This window comes from Boleophthalmus pectinirostris, unplaced genomic scaffold, assembly GCF_026225935.1.
Source record: "Boleophthalmus pectinirostris isolate CB_2022bp ecotype Guang Dong unplaced genomic scaffold, ASM2622593v1 HiC_scaffold_7, whole genome shotgun sequence".
NCBI classification, from domain to species: Eukaryota; Metazoa; Chordata; class Actinopteri; order Gobiiformes; family Gobiidae; genus Boleophthalmus; species Boleophthalmus pectinirostris.
This window is the reverse complement of record NW_026571473.1, coordinates 39933786-39956559: the sequence shown is the minus strand read 5'-3', so window position 1 is coordinate 39956559 and position 22774 is coordinate 39933786. Positions and strand designations below refer to the sequence as shown.

The 22774-nt window shown below is 39.0% G+C and overlaps 2 protein-coding genes across 4 annotated transcripts in view; one reads left to right on the top strand and one right to left on the bottom strand.

Annotated features, from left to right (window-relative positions):
* Window positions 1-10734, bottom strand: part of sgta (small glutamine rich tetratricopeptide repeat co-chaperone alpha) — an 18904-nt gene extending 8170 nt beyond the window's left edge. The window contains exons 1-3 of one of the 3 annotated variants that reach the window (XM_055164949.1): window positions 10710-10734; window positions 4668-4816; window positions 2094-2197 (exon numbers count right to left, since the gene is read on the bottom strand). In XM_055164949.1, the coding sequence (XP_055020924.1) occupies window positions 2094-2197; window positions 4668-4767 (204 nt within the window). In that variant the 5' untranslated portion in view covers window positions 4768-4816; window positions 10710-10734. Of the gene's footprint in view, window positions 1-2093; window positions 2198-4667; window positions 4817-9960; window positions 10099-10305; window positions 10431-10709 lie in introns of those variants that run through there. The other 2 variants (XM_055164947.1, XM_055164948.1) reach the window with 2 other exon arrangements.
* Window positions 10435-22774, top strand: LOC110168550 (zinc finger protein 205-like). Its single transcript, XM_020933987.2, has 2 exons — window positions 10435-10888; window positions 15931-22774. Exons 1-2 carry the CDS (start codon window positions 10690-10692, stop codon window positions 16956-16958), a joined length of 1227 nt encoding a protein of 408 aa, XP_020789646.2. The 5' UTR covers window positions 10435-10689; the 3' UTR covers window positions 16959-22774.

The window sequence follows — 22774 nt, the reverse complement described above, 5'->3', positions numbered from 1 at the left end:
TTTAAAAAATAAAATAAATATAATCATATACTGTATATCAAACTTTTGTGGTGCCTACGCCACAGACTGAACCAAGACTAACCTAAGACTGATTCCAGGACTGAAGAGGAGGACTAAACCAGGACTGAAACAGAACTGAACCAGGACTGAACCGGGACTGAACGGGACTGAACCAGGACTGAACCAGGACTGAACCAGGACTGAACCAGGACTGAACCAGGACTCACTGTAAGGACGGGTTCGGAGGTGACGCAGGAGAAAGGATCTGCGTAGAGCTCCGCATCTCACGGAGGTAAGACGCAGCAAATGCCCGATCGCGTTTTGCGGACAAACTGCTTGGCGTTCTCGCTCTTGACCCACCCGTGTGTAATTACTGCCCGCCTGTAATACACAATATGTGTTCATACGCTGCAAAAAAAAAAAAAAAAAAAAAAAAGCACGCAAAATTGCACAAAAATTGAACCGTGATATAGTGAGGGACGACTGTATATAAAAAAATACCCCAAAATCAACTTTGTTAAGCTTTATCATTTCACCTTGATTATATGAGTTCGGAGTTCGTTTGACACACAAATTGAAATCGCGATCAAAATTCGATTAACTGCACAGCCTTAGAGTCAGACGCAGGTTATACATGCGTTAAGACTCTCAGACTTCCGGTCGTTGCACAATTCATACTGGGAAGGATTTTCTGAAAAAATGAACATCAAACCTCCATGTTTGTTTTCCCAGTGGGATGTGTCTACTGTCAAAGTCGATCTTTTCAAGTCTTTTGAACCATATCGCATTTGTTTCTGGTTCTGATATTGTCATATTTTAGTTTTGGGATTCGGACATTGTAATTGTTGTGGTTGTTGGATCCAAACAGCGGAAAACGACTCGAGAAATGTGTTTGTGAACTTCATAAATGCAAAAGTGAATCAGATGTGTGAGACTCAAACCTCCGTTCAAACTGTTTCTCTTCCCAACGGAATTGAAAAATAGTGAAAGGTGAAGGTGATGGGCAGGATTGATCCACAGGAAGAACCAAAAAGGAAACATTTGTCTGACTAAGAAATCATCCCGAGTTTACAGAGAACATTTTGTATGTGGAGCGACAACAAAACGAAATGCCGATCCGTCGCTCAACCTTAGTTATGAATTTAAAAAGTCAACACCAAAGTGAATGTCTCCAACTGTTCACCAAGAAACACCTTCCACTGCAAAGACCAAGACGTGATGTTTCTGTAAAACCACAAGAACAAGAAAGAGCAGCTCAGTCTGTTTGTCTTCTGCTCCTCAACATTAACAAACGGGATTTTGTTTTGTCGTCGCTCCACATACAAAATGTTCTCTGTAAACTCGGGATGATTTCTTAGTCAGACAAATGTTTCCTTGTTGGTTCTTCCTGTGGATCAATCCTGCCCATCACCTTCACCTTTCACTATTTTTCAATTCCGTTGGGAAGAGAAACAGTTTGAACGGAGGTTTGAGTCACACACATCTGATTCACTTTTGCATTTATGGAGTTCACATTTCTCGAGTCGTTTTCCGCTGTTTGGATCCAACAACCACACAATTAACGATGTCCGAATCCCAAAACTAAAATACGACAATATCAGAACCAGAAACAAAAGTGATATGGTTCAAAAGACTTGAAAAGATCGACTTTGACAATAGACACATCCCACTGGGAAAACAAACATGGAGGTTTGATGTTCACTTTTTCAGAAAATCCTTCCCAGTATGAACTGTGCGATGACCGGAAGTCTGAGATTTTTGATGAGTGTATTAGGTGTGGAGTTCAGTCACTGGCGTTTACGGGCGGGACGTGAGGAGCCCCTCTCAGCCTCGCCGTGATCCAAACACAAGTATCCTCTTTGTTTCAAAGTCTGGAGCACATCAGTCCACGCAGTGTTGGATTGTTGTGGCTGTCGGTCGGCCGTCAATCATCACTTCAGAGTAGGAGGACTTTTCAGATGTTGCGTGTGGGCGGAGTAAAGCTTTGGGAGGGGGTTTATTAACGGCTTTTTGATACAGTGGAAATCAGGTACAGCACAACAAACAGTATCTTTGAGTATCGTTAAAAAAAACAAACTCCTGAGTCCGCTCACCTTGGCTGTGGCGGCGTTGAAGATTTCCGGTAGCGTCATGGGCACGGCCAGGCTCCGATCGTCGGTGGAGATCTCGTATGCGGTTTCCAAACACTGAACCGCCACTGAAACCACAACGGGAGGTTTAAATAAAGAGAAAGTCCGGCATCAGAGCGCAGCAGAGACGGGCGGAGACAGACGCTCCCACAACCGCCCACAGATAAGACCAAACCCAAACCCAGGACCACATTTCACGGTTTTATGCACTCTAACTTTTCTGGTGGCTTTTCTTCTTGGAGATGTTATCGCTTTGTCTCGAATGTTCCACAGTATGGCATTAAAATTTCTAACTTCACAAACACCAAACAGGACCAAGTTCCAGGTCAGATCTGCGGAGAGGCGACCCCACTCACAGTCACAATGTCTGTTTTTCTAGGGATTTTTGAGCTATAAATCCACTTCTAATTGAATAAATGTTAAGTAGAGCTGTTTAAAGTCACACTGTGGAACATTCCAGGCAGAACATTGACATCTACAATGAAACAGGCAGGTGATGGACCCGTGTGCCGTTCGTTCATTTGTTTTTCAAAATAAAACCAAAAATAAGAAAACGAAAAAAACAACTTTTTTTTTTTTTTTTTTTCCCCTTCAGTCCTGGTTCAGTCCTGGTTTAGTCCTGGTTCAGTCCTGGTTTAGTTCTGGTTTAGTTCTAGTTTAGTCCTTGTTCAGTCCTTGTTCAGGTCTGGTTTAGTCCTGGTTCAGGTCTGGTTTAGTCCTGGTTCAGGTCTGGTTTAGTCCTGGTTCAGACCTGGATTAGTCCTGGTTTAGTCCTGGTTTAGTTCTGGTTTAGTCCTGGTTCAGTTCTGGTTTAGTCCTGGTTCAGGTCTGGTTTAGTTCTGGTTCAGGTCTGGTTTAGTCCTGGTTCAGTTCTGGTTTAGTTCTGGTTCAGGTCTGGTTTAGTCCTGGTTCAGTTCTGGTTTAGTCCTGGCTTAGTCCTGATTCAGGTCTGGTTTAGTCCTGGTTCAGTCCGTTATCCGTTTTTTTTCCATTTTTCATTTAAACACAAAATTGAAAACTGAAAAACGAATCATTATCGTTTTTTCATTTTGGTTTTAGAGACAAAAAATAAAGAAAATTGTTGTTGTTTTTTTCATTTTCTTATTTTTGGTTTTATTTTGAAAAAAATGAATGAATGAATGATACATGGATTGTGATGGACCCCCAACCAGAAAAGTTACACAGTGCAGCTTTAAAAAGTGGGAATATGATGATGAATGAACTTTTAAGAGTTTTAAATCAGACAAATTCAGCAAAATGGACTTTTCAGATTTTCTTTCTTCTCACTGACGCTTTGCAGTTGTATTTGGAGTTTGAGGAATCTTCAATCACTTGTTTTAAGACGCCATTTTGCAGAGATATCCCCATTTTCATCAACATTTTGGTACAAATATAAAAAAATAAAATAAAAATCTGCTGCTCGTTAGTGTCTGGAGCTGTAACTAATGATTCTTTTCTTCTTCGACTAAACCAGTGGTGGGTAATTATTTTTTCCATGGGGCCAGATGAGAAACAGAAAATATTGTGGAGCCAAAATGCTGAACTCAATTCTGTATTTCTTTATAAAAAAGCAGTAAATCTCATTGTTTTGACGAGCTGCTCAGACTGGGAAGAGTTTATGTTCTGACTAAACAATGAAAAAGTGAGGTCGCCGAACAAAGAATGTCATTTAAAAAAACAAACACCTAAAATAAAAGCAATGCAGCTTTAGTTAGGGCTGTGCAAAAATATCGATATATCGTACCGTTTAATGTGATGATGCAGTATCGATATCATGGGCTGCTGTATCGATATATCACCAAGAGGATTTTTTTGGTTTATTTTATTAAATTATTAAGTTCCAGCTACAGTTTTGTTGTTTGTTCAGAGGAAGGAAACTCATTTATGCGACACATTTGACATTTTCACTGTTTTGACGATTAAAATGTTTGTTTCATATGAACTTTGCACAAGAAGTGATTTAACAAAGACTTTTAGTGTCACAGACATGATTTAGACTTTATTTTTTATTGAACCGTATCGAATTAAACATGCACTGTATCGAGATATGTATCATATCTGCAACTTGTTAATAATACTCAGCTCTAGCTTTAGTCCAGGCCTGACGCAAAATTATAAAAAATGTTTATTTGTAATTCCAAATGATCTTAAAAAGGCCCGGGTCGGGACTAGACAAAGATTATAAAAAATAATTCTGATTTTCGATTAGTCAAACTTATTTCTACTGAACATTGAGAGTTTTTAATAAATATATTTTAAATGAAATAAAGATTAGAAGATGACTGAAGTTTTAACAGACAATATTTATGGATGAAGTGCATTATTGATCAAAATCTGATTAAATACTTTGACATTTTGATTTAATAATGTCACTGTGTTTGTTTTAAAAGCTCTTTTTGTGTGTGTTTTAGAGCCAGAACGGTCCGGAGAACAAACTACAATGATCTAAACATGACTTATTATTTTATAGTGGACTAATCACGATTATTAGACGATTCTTTTCAGTCGTAACATAATCAGTGATGGTTCCGGACTCACCCTCCAGGCTCTCCTTGGCGTCTGACGTCAGCGTGCCCGAGTGCAGCTGGTCGTGGAGGAACTGGAGGATGGAGAAGGCCAGGCGCTTTGTGTCGGACATGATCCCAGGACGAGGGCTCCGTTTGGGCTTGAGCTCAGGACGAGGAGACCTGATGGAAAAAAAAACCAAAAAAAACACAAATATTAGCCCTGGGCAGGTCCTGGTTTAGTCCTCGGTCTAGACTCTGGAAGCTAAACTTGGACTTTCAAGAGGTTTCCTTCAGTCTGCAATTTTGAAAAGTATCAAAACAGGAGGGAACATACTGTGACTTCTTAGCAGTACAGGTCACTGTGGCAGCGTAACAACCTGACAATAATGCAAATAACAAAATAACATCACTGCAGGGTTGCCACAGCACTTTTTTTTTTTACTTTATTTTTGTATGTGTTTGAAAATTTTAATACATTTATAGAACAAAACAAAACAAAACTGCAGACCACAACAAAACCAAATTAAATTAAATTAAAATTCAGAGCATCTAGAGTAAAACAATAATTATCTATCTTCACAGTATCAACATATCGAAGCCAAATATTCGGCCCATTTCTTCCAATACCTGTTACATTTAGCAGTACAAAGTCTCAGTGAAAATGTCAGTCTCTCCATGTCATAAATTTCGTTAACTACTTTGATCCAGTCAGCAAGTACAGGTGCATCTTTACTCCACACCACTTTTTGATCATTTATGAGAAATTCCAGATCTGAAAAAGGTTTTAAATCATTTGTCTTCTGATAGTAACGCCACTGCGGACATGAAAGTCTTGTGTGTTTTAACTTTCAACATTGTACAGGGACGTCCTGTCTTTGGAAATACCCAGTCCTAATAAAAAGAGTCAACTCAGTCGTGTTCTGAATAAGACGTGAATAGTTGTACGGAAACCAAACCAGTCAAACACCTGCACATTACTCAAAAATATAACTGAATAGAGTCAAAATTGTGTTTACAAATGTTACTGACATCTACTTAGTTTAAACCAGGTCAAGGTCCAGACTCAGCTGATTGTGTTTGTTACACCAGTCGTCACACAGACCCAGACTGAACCCACGAGTCTAAACTTTGGACCAGTTCTCAAACTTATGTTACTTTATTAAGAGACAATTGTAGCAGTTCTACGGTGAAAAAGGCTCATGGGAGGTTACTGACTGATATAAAACACTGAGACAAATATTATTTACAGTAATCACCGTGCAAACAAATGAACTGAATCACATTGTTCATTCATTTGCCACCAATTTGATCAAGACCAATTTGAGCTGGAGTGACCGGACGTCCCTGTTTAACATTTTTGACCCGTGTCCCCTGTCCCAGCAGATTTATCCCAAACCACCGATTTGACCCAATTTTATACAAGAAATGTCCCTATTTTTGTCTCTCTTTTTTGATCACTGTCATTCGTTTTGGTAAAATGCAGAAAATTTGCTTAAAAACGTCCAAAACACCAAGAAAACGTGACTAAACTGACTCACATGTTCGTCGTGAATGGGCCGAGTGCAGAACAGTTTTTCGTAATTACACACTCGTTTCACAATTTTATTATTACCAACCACCACAAACCAGAGATGTTTTGATTATGAAATTCTGGTCACATGAGTCTAGATTCTGGACCAGTTCTCAAGCTCGTGTTCCTTTATTAAAAGCCGAATGTAGCAGCTCTTCTGTTAAACTGACTCATGAGAGGTTCGGATCGATATAAAAACACAGAGATGTGCTGTAGGATAAATATTACTTACAATACAAATCACTCCACGTATCACATTGTTCATTCATTTGCCAACAATTTGATCAAGACCAATTTGAGTTAGAGTGACCGGACGTCCCCGTTTACTTGGGACAGTCCCAGTTTTGAATCTAAGTCTCCTGTCCCTGCAAATTTATACAAAACCACTGATTTGTCTCAGTTTTAAACAAGAAATATCTCAGGTGTCTCTATTTTTTACCAATCTGATCCTGCCAACAGTAAAGCGAGATATAAACTGACTTTTGTTTAGGTAAAATACAGAAAAGCTGCTTAAAAACGACCAAAAGCACAAAGAAAATGTGACTATACTGACTCACGTTACTCATGAATGGACCGAGTGCAGAAAAAATGTCCTTAATTACGCACTCGATTCACAATTTTATTATTACCAACCAACAAGAGTGTAAAATCCCTCAGTCCTCCAAGTAGAATCCATCGCAAAAGGAGAAATTCAAACTTTTGTCCAGTTGACAAATTCAGTTTCTCTTTTTGCGATTACTAACAGACACAAACCAGGAGTGTCCCAGTTTTTGATTTTGATTCTGGTCACCCTAACCTATACTCCAGACCAGTTCTCAAACACTTATTCCTTTTTTAAAAGCCAAACGTAGTAGGTCTTCTGTTAAACTGACTCATGAGAGGTTAGGATCGATATAAAACACTGAGATGTGCTGTAGGATAAATATTATTTACAATATTTACTGCACAAACAACAAATTCATCATTAATTTGCCACCAATTTGACCAAGACTGTTCATCAAGGGGAGCAGATTTTCAAAATAAAAAACTGGGACACTCTCGGTTAGTGGTGGTTGGTAATAATAAAATTGTGAAACGAGTGAGTAAATAAGGAGAATTGTTCTGCACTTGGCGCATTCATGACTAATGTGTGAGTCAGAATTAGGGGTGAGCATTGTCATGATTCACACGTTACGACTCAATATATCCCGATACTAAAACAATTACGATTTATCAATAATTACTTCTAATAATACAGTCAACTAAACCTTCAAGAGAGCACAAGTTTATGAAATATATTGCTTTTTTTTTTAATCATGAGAACAGAGAACGTAACTGATGAATTTTTGTGGAAAATATTATTTTAAAAAATCAAATCAGATCCATTTTGAATCAATTTTTTTCTTACGTGAAACGAAATCCAAGTCTCACGATATGATATTATCACGGTTTGAACCTCACGATACGATATTTAGTGCGATGTCGAAGGAAAGCTCAGGATATGTTGTGGAGGCTCACGATTAGAGATGTAATAATATCCAAATCTCTCTGTACGATATTTTCAGGATAAAAATCCCACTGTACGATATTTATTATGATATTTTATGGAGGCTAAAACAAAACTTTGAATATTCTACTTTTTCCTCTTTAAAATGCCTTGACAAGACAAACTAAGACTTGAAACTAATAATTCTTCATATTTGCACCAAAACAGAGCAAAGGATCATGGTCTATGTAGTTCCCTCTGTTTTTTTTTTTTTTTAACTATTCCTACACCATAACTCTTCATTTAAACATAGAAACTTGTAATTAGATATATTGTGATGCTCCACGATATTATTGTGAGAACTTTGAAGATACAATATCACGATATTTCAGCTATTGTCACATCCCTAATAGTCACATTTTCTTTGTGTTTTGGTCGTTTATAAGCAGAATTTCTGTATTTTACCTAAACAAATGTCAGTTTTTTTCTCTCTTTACTGTTGGTAGGATCAGATTGGTCAAAAATTCACTGGTTTGGGAAAAATCTGCTGGGACAGGGGACACAAGGGGTCAAAACTGGGACTGTCCTGGGTAAACACAGACATCTGCTGACACTAATATACTATATAGCCGTGTCTCCTGGTGACCTGAGCCCGATCGACACCCTTTTTAACTGCATTTTAGATATTAAGTCCTGGATGGCAGCAAACTTCCTCCAGCTCAACCAGGGCAAAACCGAGGTTTTAATTATTGGTCCTGAAGCTCAGAGAGAGAGGCTCAAAGCTAAGCTCCAAACCTACTCACTGAACCCCTGTGAGAGGGTGAAAAGTTTAGGAGTTATTCTTGATAGTGAGCTTACCTTTGAGCCACACATCAGGTCCATCACTAAATCCGGTTTTTATCATCTAAAAAATATTACCAGAGTCAGACCATTTCTCTCTCAAGCCAGTGCAGAGATTTTAATACATGCTTTTATTACAAATCGTGTTGACTACTGCAATGCTCTCCTTTCTGGTCTTCCAAAGAAAACCACAGCTCCACTACAGCTCCTCCAAAACTCTGCAGCACGACTGCTGACAAGGACCAGGAAGCGAGAGCACATCACCCCAGTACTGAAGTCTCTGCACTGGCTCCTGTGAGCTTCAGGAGAGATTTTAAAGTTCTTTTATTAGTTTATAAAGCTCTTAATGGTCTTAGTCCTATTTATTTATCTGATCTGCTTTTATCATATGAGCCTCTCGGACTCTCAGGTCTTCAGGTCTCGTCTTTTAACTGTCCCAAGAGTCCAGACTAAAACTCACGGTGAGGCGTCATTCAGCTTTTATGGCCCCCGTTTGTGGAACAGTCTGCCTGAGGATCTGAGGTCCGCTGCGAGTGTTCATATTTTTAAAAGTAAACTCAAAACCTATCTTTTTAATTTAGCTTTTAATTGAAACTTTTATCTGTCTTAACTTAAATTATTATTATTATATTTATTTATTCTAAATTAAATTATCATTACTGTTTTACTTTGTCTCCATTTGATTTTAGCTCTCCATTTTGATTTTTATAATAACCTTTAGGAGTTTTATGTTTATGTTTTAAATGGTTGTATATATGGATGAAACAAAGGGATGGGGGGGGGGGGGGGGGGGGGGGTTGCTCTTGATTTTAATTATTGTATTGTAATTTTTCTGTTGCATGTGAAGCACTTTGTGCTACATTTTAAATGTATGAAAAGTGCTATACAAATAAAGTTTGATTGATTGATTGATTGATTGACTAATAATCATGTTATTACCACCGGAGTCTAAAAAAAATTAACTGACATTTTAACAAAAATGTTTTGTGTTTTCTTTACCCACGAGAATCCACATTGTCCCTGTAGAATAAAAACCCTCTAAAATAATAATAATAATAATAAAGATAAATAATAATAAAAATTAAATAATAATAATAAAACTACTACTACTACTACTAATAATAATAATAATAATAATAATAATAATAATAATAATAATAATAATAATAATAATATAAAATAATAATACAAAAATAAAATAAAAAATATATAATAATAAAAAAAATAATACAAATAAAAAATAAATTGATAAAAAATAACAATAAAAATAAAATAATAATAAAACTACTACTACTAATACTACTAATACTACTACTACTACTACTACTAATAATAATAATAATATAAATAATAATTTAAAAAAATATATATATAATAACATAACAAAATAATAAATACAAATAAAAAATAAATTTATAAAAAATTAAAATAATAATAGATAATACTAACGCAGAGGTGAGAGGAGCGCGTGCGGGAGCCTCGGGTCTATTTTTAGGTTAAAAGTGGAAAGGCTCGTTGTTGTTGCTGCTCCAAACCACAGTGAGCTCAGATTTCAGGGAAGAACAACCGCGCAGAGAACAATCCGTCCGTTTTTACCCGCACGTCCGATTCAGAACGAGGCCAGTTTAACGCGAGTTTGGTCCCAGTTCGTGAAGCTCCGAACGTGACGTGTTTCCAAAGCACGATGCTAAATGCTAACGCCGCTAACTATTGTTTTTACTCTTTCATCCGCTTCACAAACCTCCCGGGCGGGCGCGGGGCGAGGGCGGTGACCGGGCACGGCGCTGGACCTACCCGTTGTCTTTGGCTGTAATCCCGAAAAACGCAGGAAAAAAACGCGAGGAAAAAGCGTCAGATCGCCACTTTTCTTGCTCCGCTCTTCCGAATCTTCTAGCGACTTAAAGGCTGGACGCGCACGGGTGACGTCATCGGAGCGCGTCGCCCGTGCCCCTCCAGCGGGTTTGTTTTTGTTTGGCACTTTTGGCTCTAAAGTTGTTTTATAGAGTTAATAATGCAGTAATAACAGCGCGTAAGAAGAATATACGGTTCTTAATGCTTTAAAATTAAGAGTTTGTGTAAATATTTAGACTTGATCGCGGGGAAAGAGCACTTTGCACAGTTGCTAAGCTAACACAGACACGTGAAGATTCGCCTTTAGTTAAACAATCGTGTTGTAAAATGTTGAAAAGGAAACACACCCTGAGAGCTCTGGTGACGGAGAGGCTGAGCGCGGCCGCGGAGGAGATCTTTGCCCTGGTGGAGAGAACAATAGCGGAGTATGAGGACGAACTGCGCCGATCCAAAGAGGAGAACCAGCGGAACCTGCGGCTCCTGGACTCGGTTCTGAGTCCGCAGGTCCGGCTCCACAGGACCGAGGGTCGGTACCGGAGGGTTTTTCTGTTTTATATACAGTGTTGGGGAGTAACAGATTACATGTACCGGAGTAATCAGAGTACAAATGATGAGTAACTGTATTCAGTTACAGTTACTGTTTCAGTGAGTGCTAATTGGATTACAGTTACTTTGTTGAAATAAATGGATTACACGGAGATATTTTCCTGTTTTCACATTTTGGGCTAAACCAGGACTAAAACCAGGTCTAAACCAGGTCTAAACCAGGTCTAAACTAGGTTTAAACCAGGACTAAACCAGGACTAAAACCAAGACTAAACCAGGACTAAGCCAGGTCTAAACCTGGTCTAAAACCAGGTCTAAACCAGGTCTAAACCAGGTCTAAACCAGGACTAAACCAGGTCTAAACCAGGACTAAAACCAGGACTAGACCTGGTTTAGTTCCTGTTTAAACCAGGTCTGAACCAGTACTAAACCAGGTCTAAACCAGATCTGAACCAGGACTGAACCAGGACTAAACAAGAACTGAACCAGGACTAAAACAGGATTTAACAGGACTAAATCCTGCTGTGTGGACGTGTCTCCTCGTTTTCTATCAATCATATTTTTAATTTGGTTCAGTAAAATCTGGGCTTTTTATTTTCTTTTATCAGACAAAACTTTTTATGTTTAGATCCTCATCTCTGCTTCTCTACAGAAAATCAAGTAATCCAAAGTATTCAGATTAGATTACTCACTTTAAGTAATTTAATGGATTCTGTTATAAACTACATTTTGAGTTATGTAATCTGTAATCTGTAGGGGATTACATTTTAAAAGTAAACTTCCCAACACTGTTTATAAATGGATTTGACATGATTTCTAAACACACTGCTCCTTAAAAGTCCGATATTATGCAAGATAAATGAAGCTTTAACGTAGCTGTGTGCAAACATATTGAAATATCGATATATCGCATCGCTTAATGTGATGATACAATATTGATATCGTGTGCTGCTGCATCGATATATCACCAAGAGTATTTTTTTTTGTTTATTTTACTAAATTATTTCTTTACAGCTACAGTTTTGTTGTTTGTTCAGAGGAAGGAAACTCATTTATCTTTCTGACGTTGCATTTTTTTTGTTTTTTTTGTTTTATGTTCATTTGCAAACAGGATTTTCTTTATTTTAGCAACATAAATGACAATTTACACTCGTCTTTACTATTGGCAGCGATCAGATTAGTCAAATATTGTGACAGTTCTGGTTTAGTCTTAGTTTAGTCCTGGTTTAGATCAGATCAAAAATGGGACATTTCTTGTATAAAACTGAGAAAAATCAGTGTTTTTTTAATAAATCTGCAGGGACAGGGGACACAGGCTCAAAACTGGGACTGTCCCGGGTCCATAGGAATGTCTGGTCACTAAAATATTGAAATATCGATATATCGTATCATTTCACTAGCTCGGACCACGCCAACAATGACATAGTGCGAAGAAGTTTATTGATAATGTACGAAGCGAGGCAGAGATGACTGGTTGGGACTCTGGGTGGGGGCTCCGTCTCAATCTTCAATTGGAACGGGACCCCCCCGTAGGAGACATATGACTGAAAGACAAAACGGGGTGGGAGGGTGGGGTCGAGTTCACCGAGACAAACTGGGATGATGGGAAAGGCTGCTACATACAGGCTTCTGGGAAATTCGAGGCGTGGTCGAGGTGAGTTGTGGTTCTCTAGTGAGAGGAGAGGGCGGCTGAGGCCTGGTCCTGCTCCTGAATCTCACTTAATCATATTAACTACATTTTATGTGATGATACAGTATCGATATCGTGGGCTCCTGCATCGATATATCGCCAAGAGTATTTTTTGGTTTATTTTACTAAATTATTTAGTTCCAGCTACAGTTTTGTTTGTTCAGAGGAAGGAAACTCGTTTATGCAGCACATTTGACATTTTTGTAATGATTAAAATGTTTGTGTTTCATATGAACTTTGCACAAGAAGTGGATTAACAAAGACTTTCAGTCAAATGCAGATAAACAGAACCGTTTTGAGCCTGGATTTAAACAACGTCAAAGTTGAGTTTGTCTCACATGTTCAGGAAAACTGTTCCAGGTTTTAGCCGCATGAATCTAAAACGTTTAGTCACGATATGATACATATCTCGATATCTCGAACTTATGATTCAGTTTGATATATTTCAAATTGATTCGATATGGTTCATTAAAAAATAAAGTCTAAATCATGTCTGTGATACTAAAAGGTTTTCATTTTTCATTCTGCACTCTTCTCTCTCATTTAATGTCTATCTCTTTTTAATTTTATGATGATTATTTATGTTTTGATTTATTTTTATTGTGATTTCAATATATTTCTTATTCTGTAAAGCACTTTGAATTACTTTGTGTACGAATTGTGCTTTACAAATAAATGTGCCTTGTCTTGCTTATGTATCGAGGTAAGTATCGTATCGGCAACTTATGAATTCAATACGATATATTTCAAATTAATTAGATACGGTTCAATAAAAAAATAAAGTCTAAATCATGTCTGTGATACTAAAAGTCTGTTAATCCACTTCTTCAGCAAAGTTCATATGAAACACAAACATTTTAATCATCAAAACAGTGAAAATGTCAAACGTGTCACATAAATAAGTTTCCTTCCTCTGAACAAACAACAAAACTGTAGCTGGAACAAAATAATTTAGTAAAATATACCAAAAAATACTCTTGGTGATACATCGATACAGCAGCCCATGATATCGATACTGTATCATCACATTAAACAATACGATATATCGATATCTCAATATTTTTGCACACTCTTAGGCTGCGTTCAGACTGCAGCCTGAAGTGACCCAAATCCGATTTTTTGGCTTCTATGTGACCTGTATCCGATCTTTTAATGACAGTCTGAACGGCACAGATCCAAATTTTTCAAATGCGACCCAGGCCACTTGGATATGTGGTCCTGAATCCGATACATATCCGATCTTTTGACATGCGACTTAAGTCTGAACGGCCAAAGCGCATCCATCCGACCTACACGTCATTAACAAGCGACAAACGTCATTATTCTGCGCTGAAGCAGGCGGAAACCGGAACTGTAAAATCGCCAGGTGCTCAATGCTCGCGACCATATTTGGACAACTTCCGTAAACACAGAGCACGCTCGCTGCGGTTGACGCATGGGGTAGACGTCATCGTGTCCTCCAGTGCGCATGCGGGACACTTTCGGGCCGTTTACCGTTCACACTGAAGTCACAGACAAGTCGCATTTAATTGGAAATGTGAACGACCTCGCAAAAACATCGGATTTCACAAAAAAATCGGAATTGAGCATTAAGCCCTGCAGTCTGAACGTAGTCTTAGTGACCAGACGTCCTTGTTTCCTCAGGACAGTCCCAGTTTTGATCCTGTGTCCCCTGTCCCACAGATTTATAAAAAAACACTGATTTGTCTCAGTTTTATACAAGAAATGTCCCAGTGTCTCTATTTTTGACCAGTTTGATCTAAACCAGGACTAAAGCAGGACTATCACATTTTCTGACTAATCTGATCGCTGCCAGCAGTAAAGAGGAGCACAAATTGTCATTTGTTTTGCCAAAATACACAAATCCGTATATCCGTTTGTGAATGACAATAAAGCAAAAAACCGCAGTGTCAGAAGCTCCTCAGATCTGATGACTGACACGAGAATCCACAATGTTCCACACTGTTTTCACTGTTTTATTTACATGGACCATCCGAGCCCGAGTGTGTCCCAGTTTAGAGTCTTGAAAATCAATTTTTAGTCATGTTCTAATGTTGTTCCCTTGTCAAAAACAGACCTGGAGTTTGTTTGTTGTTTAATTGGTCTTTTATTATAAGTTGTTTAATGCTCTGTTCCACATCGTGATGTCATCAAGGTGCAATTTTAAACAGCTCCTTTTCCTGTGAAGTCAGCAGAGATCAGCAATTCCAGCGCTGAAATCATCCAAACAATTTTTCATGATTTATTTATCTGTACAGTCATCCGTCGCTATATCGCAGTTCACCTTTCGCAGTCTCGCTGTTTCGCGGATATTTTTTAGTGTAATTTTTTTTACAGAGTATGAACAGGCAGGTAGTAATGGGTGGGTCAGGACTAAACCAGGTCTAAACCAGGATTAATCTTGGACTTAAGAGACCCAAGTAGTTTGTCCACAAAATGCGATCGGGCAATTGTCGCGTTTACCTCCGTGAGGTGTGGAGCTGCGCAGGTCCTTTCTCCTGCGGTCACCTCCGAGCCCGACCCCACAGTGAGTCCTGGTTTAGTTCTGTTTTAGTCCTGGTTTAGCCCTGGTATGGTCTTAGTTCAGTCCTGGTTTAGTCCTGGTTTAGTCCTGGTTTAGTTCTGTTTTAGTCCTGTTTTAGTCCTGGTTTAGCCCTGGTATGGTCTTAGTTCAGTCCTGGTTTAGTCCTGGTTTAGTCCTGTTTTAGTCCTGTTATAGTCCCGTTTTAATCCTAGGTCAGTCCTGGTTCAGTCCTGTATTAGTCCTGTTTTAGTCCTGGTTCAGTCCTGTTTTAGTCCTCCTCTTCAGTCCTGTAATCAGTCCTAGGTTAGTCCTGGGTTAGTCCTGATTTAGTCTTGATTCAGTCCGTGGCATATGCAGCTCAAAAGTTTGATATAATCTCGGGTTAATGGGCAGGTGCGGGCGGGTGTGGTCCTGTCCTGCACAGGTGCGGGTCTCCAAAAACGGACCCGTGCAGGACTCTGCGTTGTTGGGCTCCACTACGGAATAAATTAATCCTCGGTTCGTTACATAAAGAAGGAGGAAAATAACAAAAGGACGACAGCAGCAATAAGTTTGAAGAAGGATGTAAAAAGAGTTTTAAGTGTCCTGTGTGAGAAAAGTGTGTAAAGTTTGTGCTGACGGGTTTTACAGACTTAAAACAGAGAGAATCATTGTAAAAAATAAAGTTGACGACTTCACGGGTTATTTTTAGAACATAACCTCCACGATAAACGAGGGACCGCTGTATCTCTATCGATCGTAGGACACAGGCTGAAAATATAACCAGCGTTTATAACTGGAAAACTCATTGTATTTTTGTGTTTGACAGACGTGAAGATAAACTGCAGCAGCCCCAGCAACACTCCGGCTCCTCTCGGCGTCATAGAGAAACCGAAGGAGGAGAACCCGACTGAAAACTTAGACCTTACAGTTGTTCAGGTGAAGAGCGAGGAGCTGGAGGAGGAACCGTCGGAGCTGCATCAGATCCTGAGCTCGATCAGCGACAGCGAAACGGAGAAACGGCAAGAGGCGACGTACAAAGAGCCAAAACGAGAGCCGGAGCCCGCGGAGTTTAACTTTGAGCGGCATTTTCAGCAGAACGGTTACTCCACCGACAACAGCGAGGACTGGGGGGAAGCGTCCAGCTCGGTGAGACACGTGCAGACGGAGGACGGCGCGGAGGGATATGAACACTTTATTATGGACCAGTTTTCGATGAGCAAAGTCCGGGAACACCAGTGCCTCATCTGCGGGAAGGTGTTCACCGGGCGGTCGCTTCTGAAGAGGCACTCTGTGGTTCACACGGGGGAGAAACCTTTCAGCTGTCCGGTTTGCAACAAAGGCTTTACGCAGAACGCTCACCTGAAGGTCCACATGTGCACGCACACCGGGATCATGCCGTACCGATGCTCGCTGTGCACGCGGGGATTTACGCGCAGAGATATTTACCTCAAACACGTCGGCACGCACAGAGACAAGAGGCTCCCGGGACTGAGCGACCGGAGAGTTGGTCTCCAGAGCGATCGAAGAGTTGGGTCTCTAAGCGATCGAAGAATGGGTCCCCTAAGTGATCGAAGAGTTGGGCTCCAGAGCGATCGAAGAGTTGGGCTCCAGAGCGATCGAAGAATTGGGCCTCTAAACGATCGAAGAGTTGGTCCCCTGAGCGATCGACGAGTTGGGCCCCTAAGCGATCGAAGGTTTGGTCCAAAACCCGCAGTGGCGAGCTCGCACAATCCGGAGTCTAGTGCCGGCCGCGTGTGTCTCTTCAGCTGCTCCTTCTGTCAGAAAGGTTTTCTCTCTCAAAATGACATCGAAGAACACATGAAGATCCACGGCGCGGACAGAGCGGGGAACTGACACTAGAGTTGGGCGTAAAGTTAAAAAAAATTCCTGCGATGATTTCCTTTGAGCCAGATCGTGATTTTTTTGATTTGATCTCGGTTCATGTTTTCTTAGTAGCTTTAAGAGGAAACCAAAACTATCTACTGTTTCTGAACGTTCACTGAAAGTTCTCTTCACTGTGATTGGTTGAATCCACCTGTCACTCACCCAGAGCTGGACATGCGGACCAACAGAGCTTTTTCACAACGACCGGAAGTGTCTTGCTGTAGGTTTGTGGAACTTCTGATTAATGTTTTTCTGCGTAAATGTGTGAGTAAACAGTGTTGGGAATGTTACTTTTAAAATGTAATCCCCTACAGATTACAGATTACTTACTCCAAAATGTAGTTTGTAACGTAATCCATTAAATTACTTAAAGTGAGTAATGTAATCTGAATACTTTGGATTACTTGATTTGCTGTAGAGAAGCAAAGACGAGGAAATCGTAATTTAAGATGTTTTATCTGTTAAAAGAAAATAAAAAGTCCAGATTTTACTTAAACAAATAAAAATATTATTGATGGAAGACGAGGAAACACGTCCACACAGCAGGATTTAGTCCTGTTAAATCCTGTTTTTTAGACCTAGTTTAATCCTGGTTTAGACCTGGTTTAGTCCTGGTTCAGAATTGGTTTAGCTTCTGGCAATGAGTGGAATTATTGGGCGGGAAAAAAAAAAAGAAAAGAAAAAGGGATATAGCCCAAAATGTGAAAACAGGAAAATCCCTCTGTGTAATCCATTTATTTCAACAAAGTAACTGTAATCCAATTACCACTCACTGAAACTGTAACTGAATACAGTTACTCATCATTTGTACTCTGATTACTCCAGTACATGTAATCTGTTACTCCCCAACACTGTGTATAAGTGTGTGTCGTATTCTCCAGCGGTTTCATAAATCTGCCTCATCACCAAATCTTCAACCAACAAACTCCACAAAGGAGAAACATTCTTCATGAACAATTTATCCACAAAGATCAAGAGAAGAAAGAGCAAAACTTGAAGGAGAACAACAGGGCCGCTGAAAGTCATTTTTAACAGGGGGTGCTCTTTTCACATTGTATCTTCTGCACATAAACAAGCACAATTTGGGTTTTGGAACATCCATTACACAATAGTTCTGAAATCTTCCTGATTTCTTGGAGACGTCACAGACCAGGAACTATGAAAGTCCGACTATTGCTCCTCCCCCCCCCCGTCCTGAGAAAGCACAGGCTGTAACTGATATAGCAGTAATTACTGGGCCTTTTCACCAGAAACTAATACTGGCACAAAATATAACATTTACTTTCTCAGCACAAATGAAGCAAGGCTACATTTACAAAGGGTAAAAAAAAAAAAAAAAAGAGTTTTTTTCAATAATAAAATCGCAATTTCTTGTAATCTGAGTGGATTTTAAAAAACGTGACGTAGACTCTGAGTGAGCCGCCCTTCCTCCGCCATCTCAGGGAGGGAGGGGGAGACAGACGTGACCCTGATAGCGGCAGGAATAAACTTTTATTCATCATGGAGATACAGCGCGTTCAGCCGCATGTGTTGGACCCGGAATCGGACGAGGACTTTGAGGAGCACGAAGCTCAAGCACCGCGTCCACATCAGCTGAACATTACTGATTGGTAAAGTTTAATAAACACTAGGAGATAAACTTATTATATCATGTACACTGGTGGAGGCGGGGGACGGGGGGCGGGTTCGTCATAGGTGAATCTGCCGTGTCATCGTTGTAACAGCTTTAGTTCGTTGTCACGTGGGAGGGAGGCAGAAATACGCTGCAATTAGTTTAAAAAAAACGCCAAATCAATCTAAAAACAACACAAATCCAAGGCCCACACATCACTCTGAGAAGGTAGAAAGATCTGAAAAGTTGATTTTGCATCAGATGGGTCCTTTAACTTATTTTCAATACTCAAATTAACTAGTAATAATAAAGGTCAGCAGTAAACACACACACACACAGAATGTCCACACTGTCACCAGTAGGGCTTGTCGATACGATACATACCTCGATACACAGGCCATGATACGATACGCTTTTCGATACAGTAAGCTTTCGATTCGTTACGATATATTTCACCTTGATTCGATATGGTTCAGTGTAGAAAAGGTTAACTCGTGGCTGTTTATACTAAAAGTTGACTAAGTTTGTGCGAAGTTAATTTGAAAAACACCAATTTTACTCGTCAAAACAGTGAAAATGTCAACACTTCTGTAGCTCTTACACAAAATAATTTTGTCAAATATACTAAAAATTACTCTTGCCGATATATCGATACAGCAGTCCACGATATCGATACTGTAACAGAACATTAAACGATACGATACGTTGATATTTCAATATTTTTGCACACCCCTAGTCACCAGCCCGTCACCTTTGTCCCTATTTGTGTGTAATATTCGATCGTGATGTTTGTCTTGTGTCGTGTGTGTTGTTTGGTTCCTATTTTTTGTAATGTGTGTAGTTTGCAATTAAAATTATTTTAAAAAACTAAAAAAATTAAACCCTCTTAGCCTATAGGCCGATTTAAAATACATTTTAAATATAAATAAATAGACTGAAATTCAACATTATACACTAAAACTATATACTTTAATATAGTCTCTGACAACTTAAGAAAAAATAAATAAAAATCACGCTCTCGCCACTAGGGGGTGCTGCAGAACCTTAGACCCTGCATGGGGGTGTCTCGCTTTCCAGCAGCACAAATCTCTTTATCTATACTAAAATCAACATCAGGAAATTGATTTTTAATTTTAAAAGAATGAGTCTGTGTGAACAGCTTCTGTTTTATTCATGATCCTAACATGAATTTAGTTGAGTGTGTCACTAATGCATCGTTTGTTTTGTCTTTGTTCTCCTTTTAAATTTTCGTCTTTCTTAAAGCTGAATTATATTTCTGCGTCGACTCATGACACGCTGCCGTCGTCGCCTCTTTTCTGTTATTTTTGATTTATAGATCTGTGCAGAGGTCGATTCTCCGCGAAGTAATTCACCACCACAACACGAGGAGGCCACGATTTCAAACTGGTGTTCGTGTTTACAAAATGAAAAGAGGAGAACCGGAAATGGATGTAGAGCGGATGTAGAAACGACGATGATAGTTGTGGATAAATTGTTCATGAAGAATATTTATCCTTTGTGGAGTTTGTTGGTTGAAGATTTGGTGATGGGGCAGATTTATGAAGCTGCTGGAGAATGCGACACACACATTTACACAAAAAAACATTAAGCGGAAGTTTTGCAAATCTACAGCGGGACACTTCCTTCTGTTGTGAAAAAGTTCTGTCGGAGGAGTGGGTGGTGGACGGTGTGTTTTTGACCACAGAGCTGCATTTAACAGATAAACTGAGGATCACGACGTGGCGATTTTACCCAAACAGACGATCGTCACCGGGAGGAGATCAGGATTATATTTTTATCTCCACATCACTGGCCCCAAGTTGAATGCTTCATGTCTTAACCTGAGCAGCCGGTCTCTTCTGGATCCTGTTCAGACGCACAAGTGTGTGTCACGGGCCCACACACACACACACACACACACACACACACACACACACACACACACACACACACACACAAACAAACCTCTGTCCCTGAATGTGCACGACTCTTTTCCCTGAGATAAAGAAGAGTTTGGAGCTCCTGGTGATTCTGAACAAATCCGCTGCCTCTCAGTCCACGGTGTTGCTCTTTTCTGTTTTTTTATTTTTACTCCTAATCCGTCATATTTTCATTATTTATTTTAATGCAAACAGAGTATGTGTTCCTCTGATTAGTTAATCCGCCTGTCAATCACTCCCTCTGGAATCAGCGCGACAGGTCACAGGTCCAGATCTGGTCACAGGTCCAGATCCGGTCAGAACGTGCGGTTCTGGACGGGGTCAGGTCTTTACAGCAGAGGTGGGACTTACAAGTTGGTCGACTAAGACTTGGGACTCGACTTGGACTTGAAGGTCAATGACTTGGGACTTGGACTTGAGGTCTGTGACTTGAGACGACTCGATGTTTCTCCTAAAAATCATGTTTTTATAAAATACGTTTCTCTTTCCAGTTGATAAATGTGGAGCTTAATTTTACAGGAACAAACTGGAACATGTCGCTCCCACTTCTGTTTGGTATTTTGGAGGAAACTGAAGTACTGTGATACTCAAAAGTACTACAGTAATATACAGTACAACACAGTAACACAGAGGGAACTACACAGAACAGTGATTCTTAACCATAAAGCCGCAGCCCAAACTTGGGCCTCAAGCGCCACCTAGAGGACAGCAAAAAACTTTCAGTTTTACACAAGTGGTTCACGAGGAACAGTGTGTGTTTGTGTCAGAGTCAGGGTCAAATTCACGTTGGGTCAAAATTAAAAACTGGGACTAAGTCGTGGTCAAACTAAATATTTATAGAAACATTTCATCAACATCTGCAGGTTTCTCTTCTTTTGAGATCTGTAATTTAAACCTTTTCTTATTCAAATAAATGTTTAATAAAAGTTTTGTTTAAACATTGAATCTAAAACAAACAGAATATAAAATAATTAGAACATTTAAATAAATCACGTCTCTATAGTCGATCTGTGTGCAGCTGCAGCTCTGATACATGTTTGATATGATCTCACAGGACAAATATAATTATGTCAAGGGCCAAATTTGGCCCCCGGGCCTGAGTTTGAGATGTCTGTTATTAGTTCCCTTTACAGACACACTGAATTATTATTTTAGAGTCCTGAATCAAACATTTTATTTAGTTTATTTAATTAAAAATATATATTTTTGTTCAAAGTTAAATCCAAATATGCATCTTTATTATTAATAAGCCTGGCTTAAGCCTTTACATTTTCTCTTGCTTGTTTTTTTTCCATGAATTATTAGCAAAAGTTAATGTAAGTTTAATAAAAATCATGTCATGTTTTTATTCCTTAAACTTTATTCAGGTTTTAACTTGTTAAACTGTTAAACTGTGAGTGGATTTGATTTATTATTGAAAACAAACGAGTGAAATCAATTAAATCTAATGAACCTCGGACCTCAGCATCAAAAACCTTAAGAACCTCCCGACAAAGAACATGATCCTTTTATTTCAGTGCAGACAAAATAACACGTATTTATTTATATATTTACTTAGTTTTTTAACACTTTTAAATCTTAATTCTTTCTATTCCGGCCATAATGATGTAATTATATAAATACTAAATACTAATATATAAATGTAACCTGAAACTTTTTAGTACAATTTAGTTTAAAATTCATATAAATTGCAAAAATCAGAGCTGTTTTTGTTACTTTGGTTTAAAAACTTGAAATGACTTGAAGCTCAAAGGACACGACTTGGACTTGACTCGGATTTACAGACCTGTGACTCGAGACTTGACTCGGACTTGAGGTCAAAGACTTGAGACTTACAAAACAACGACTTGGTGTCAGCTCTGCTTTCCACGACCACACCTCGGATTATTAATGTCCTTTTATTTTCAATATTTAAACATTTTTATTTAGTTTTAATGTCACTTTAATGTTTTATGTTTATTTTTTACATGTCGTACTGTTACTTTACAAACATTATTTAACAGAGAGATGGAAATCTGTTTTAAATCCTGCTCACAAAATGCTGTGGACATGTTGTTTTTTTTCCTCTCAAATGTCTCACGTATCAATCGTCGAACGTTTTGGGTGAATCGGACACACAGATCTCACTCCTTTATGACCCGAGTTCACCACGTCCAGACTTCAAAATCTGTGTGTCGTTTCTTTTATTTGTTTTTCAAAATAAAATCAAAAATAAGAAAATGAAAAAGCAACAA

Excerpts from the sequence above, each read along its gene's own strand:
- LOC110168550 (XM_020933987.2), top strand. The coding sequence starts at position 10,690 with ATGTTGAAAAGGAAACACACCCTGAGAGCTCTGGTGACGGAGAGGCTG. Across the intron at positions 10,889-15,930 it reads CCGGCTCCACAGGACCGAGG|ACGTGAAGATAAACTGCAGC; the intron begins GTCGGTACCGGA and ends TGTGTTTGACAG.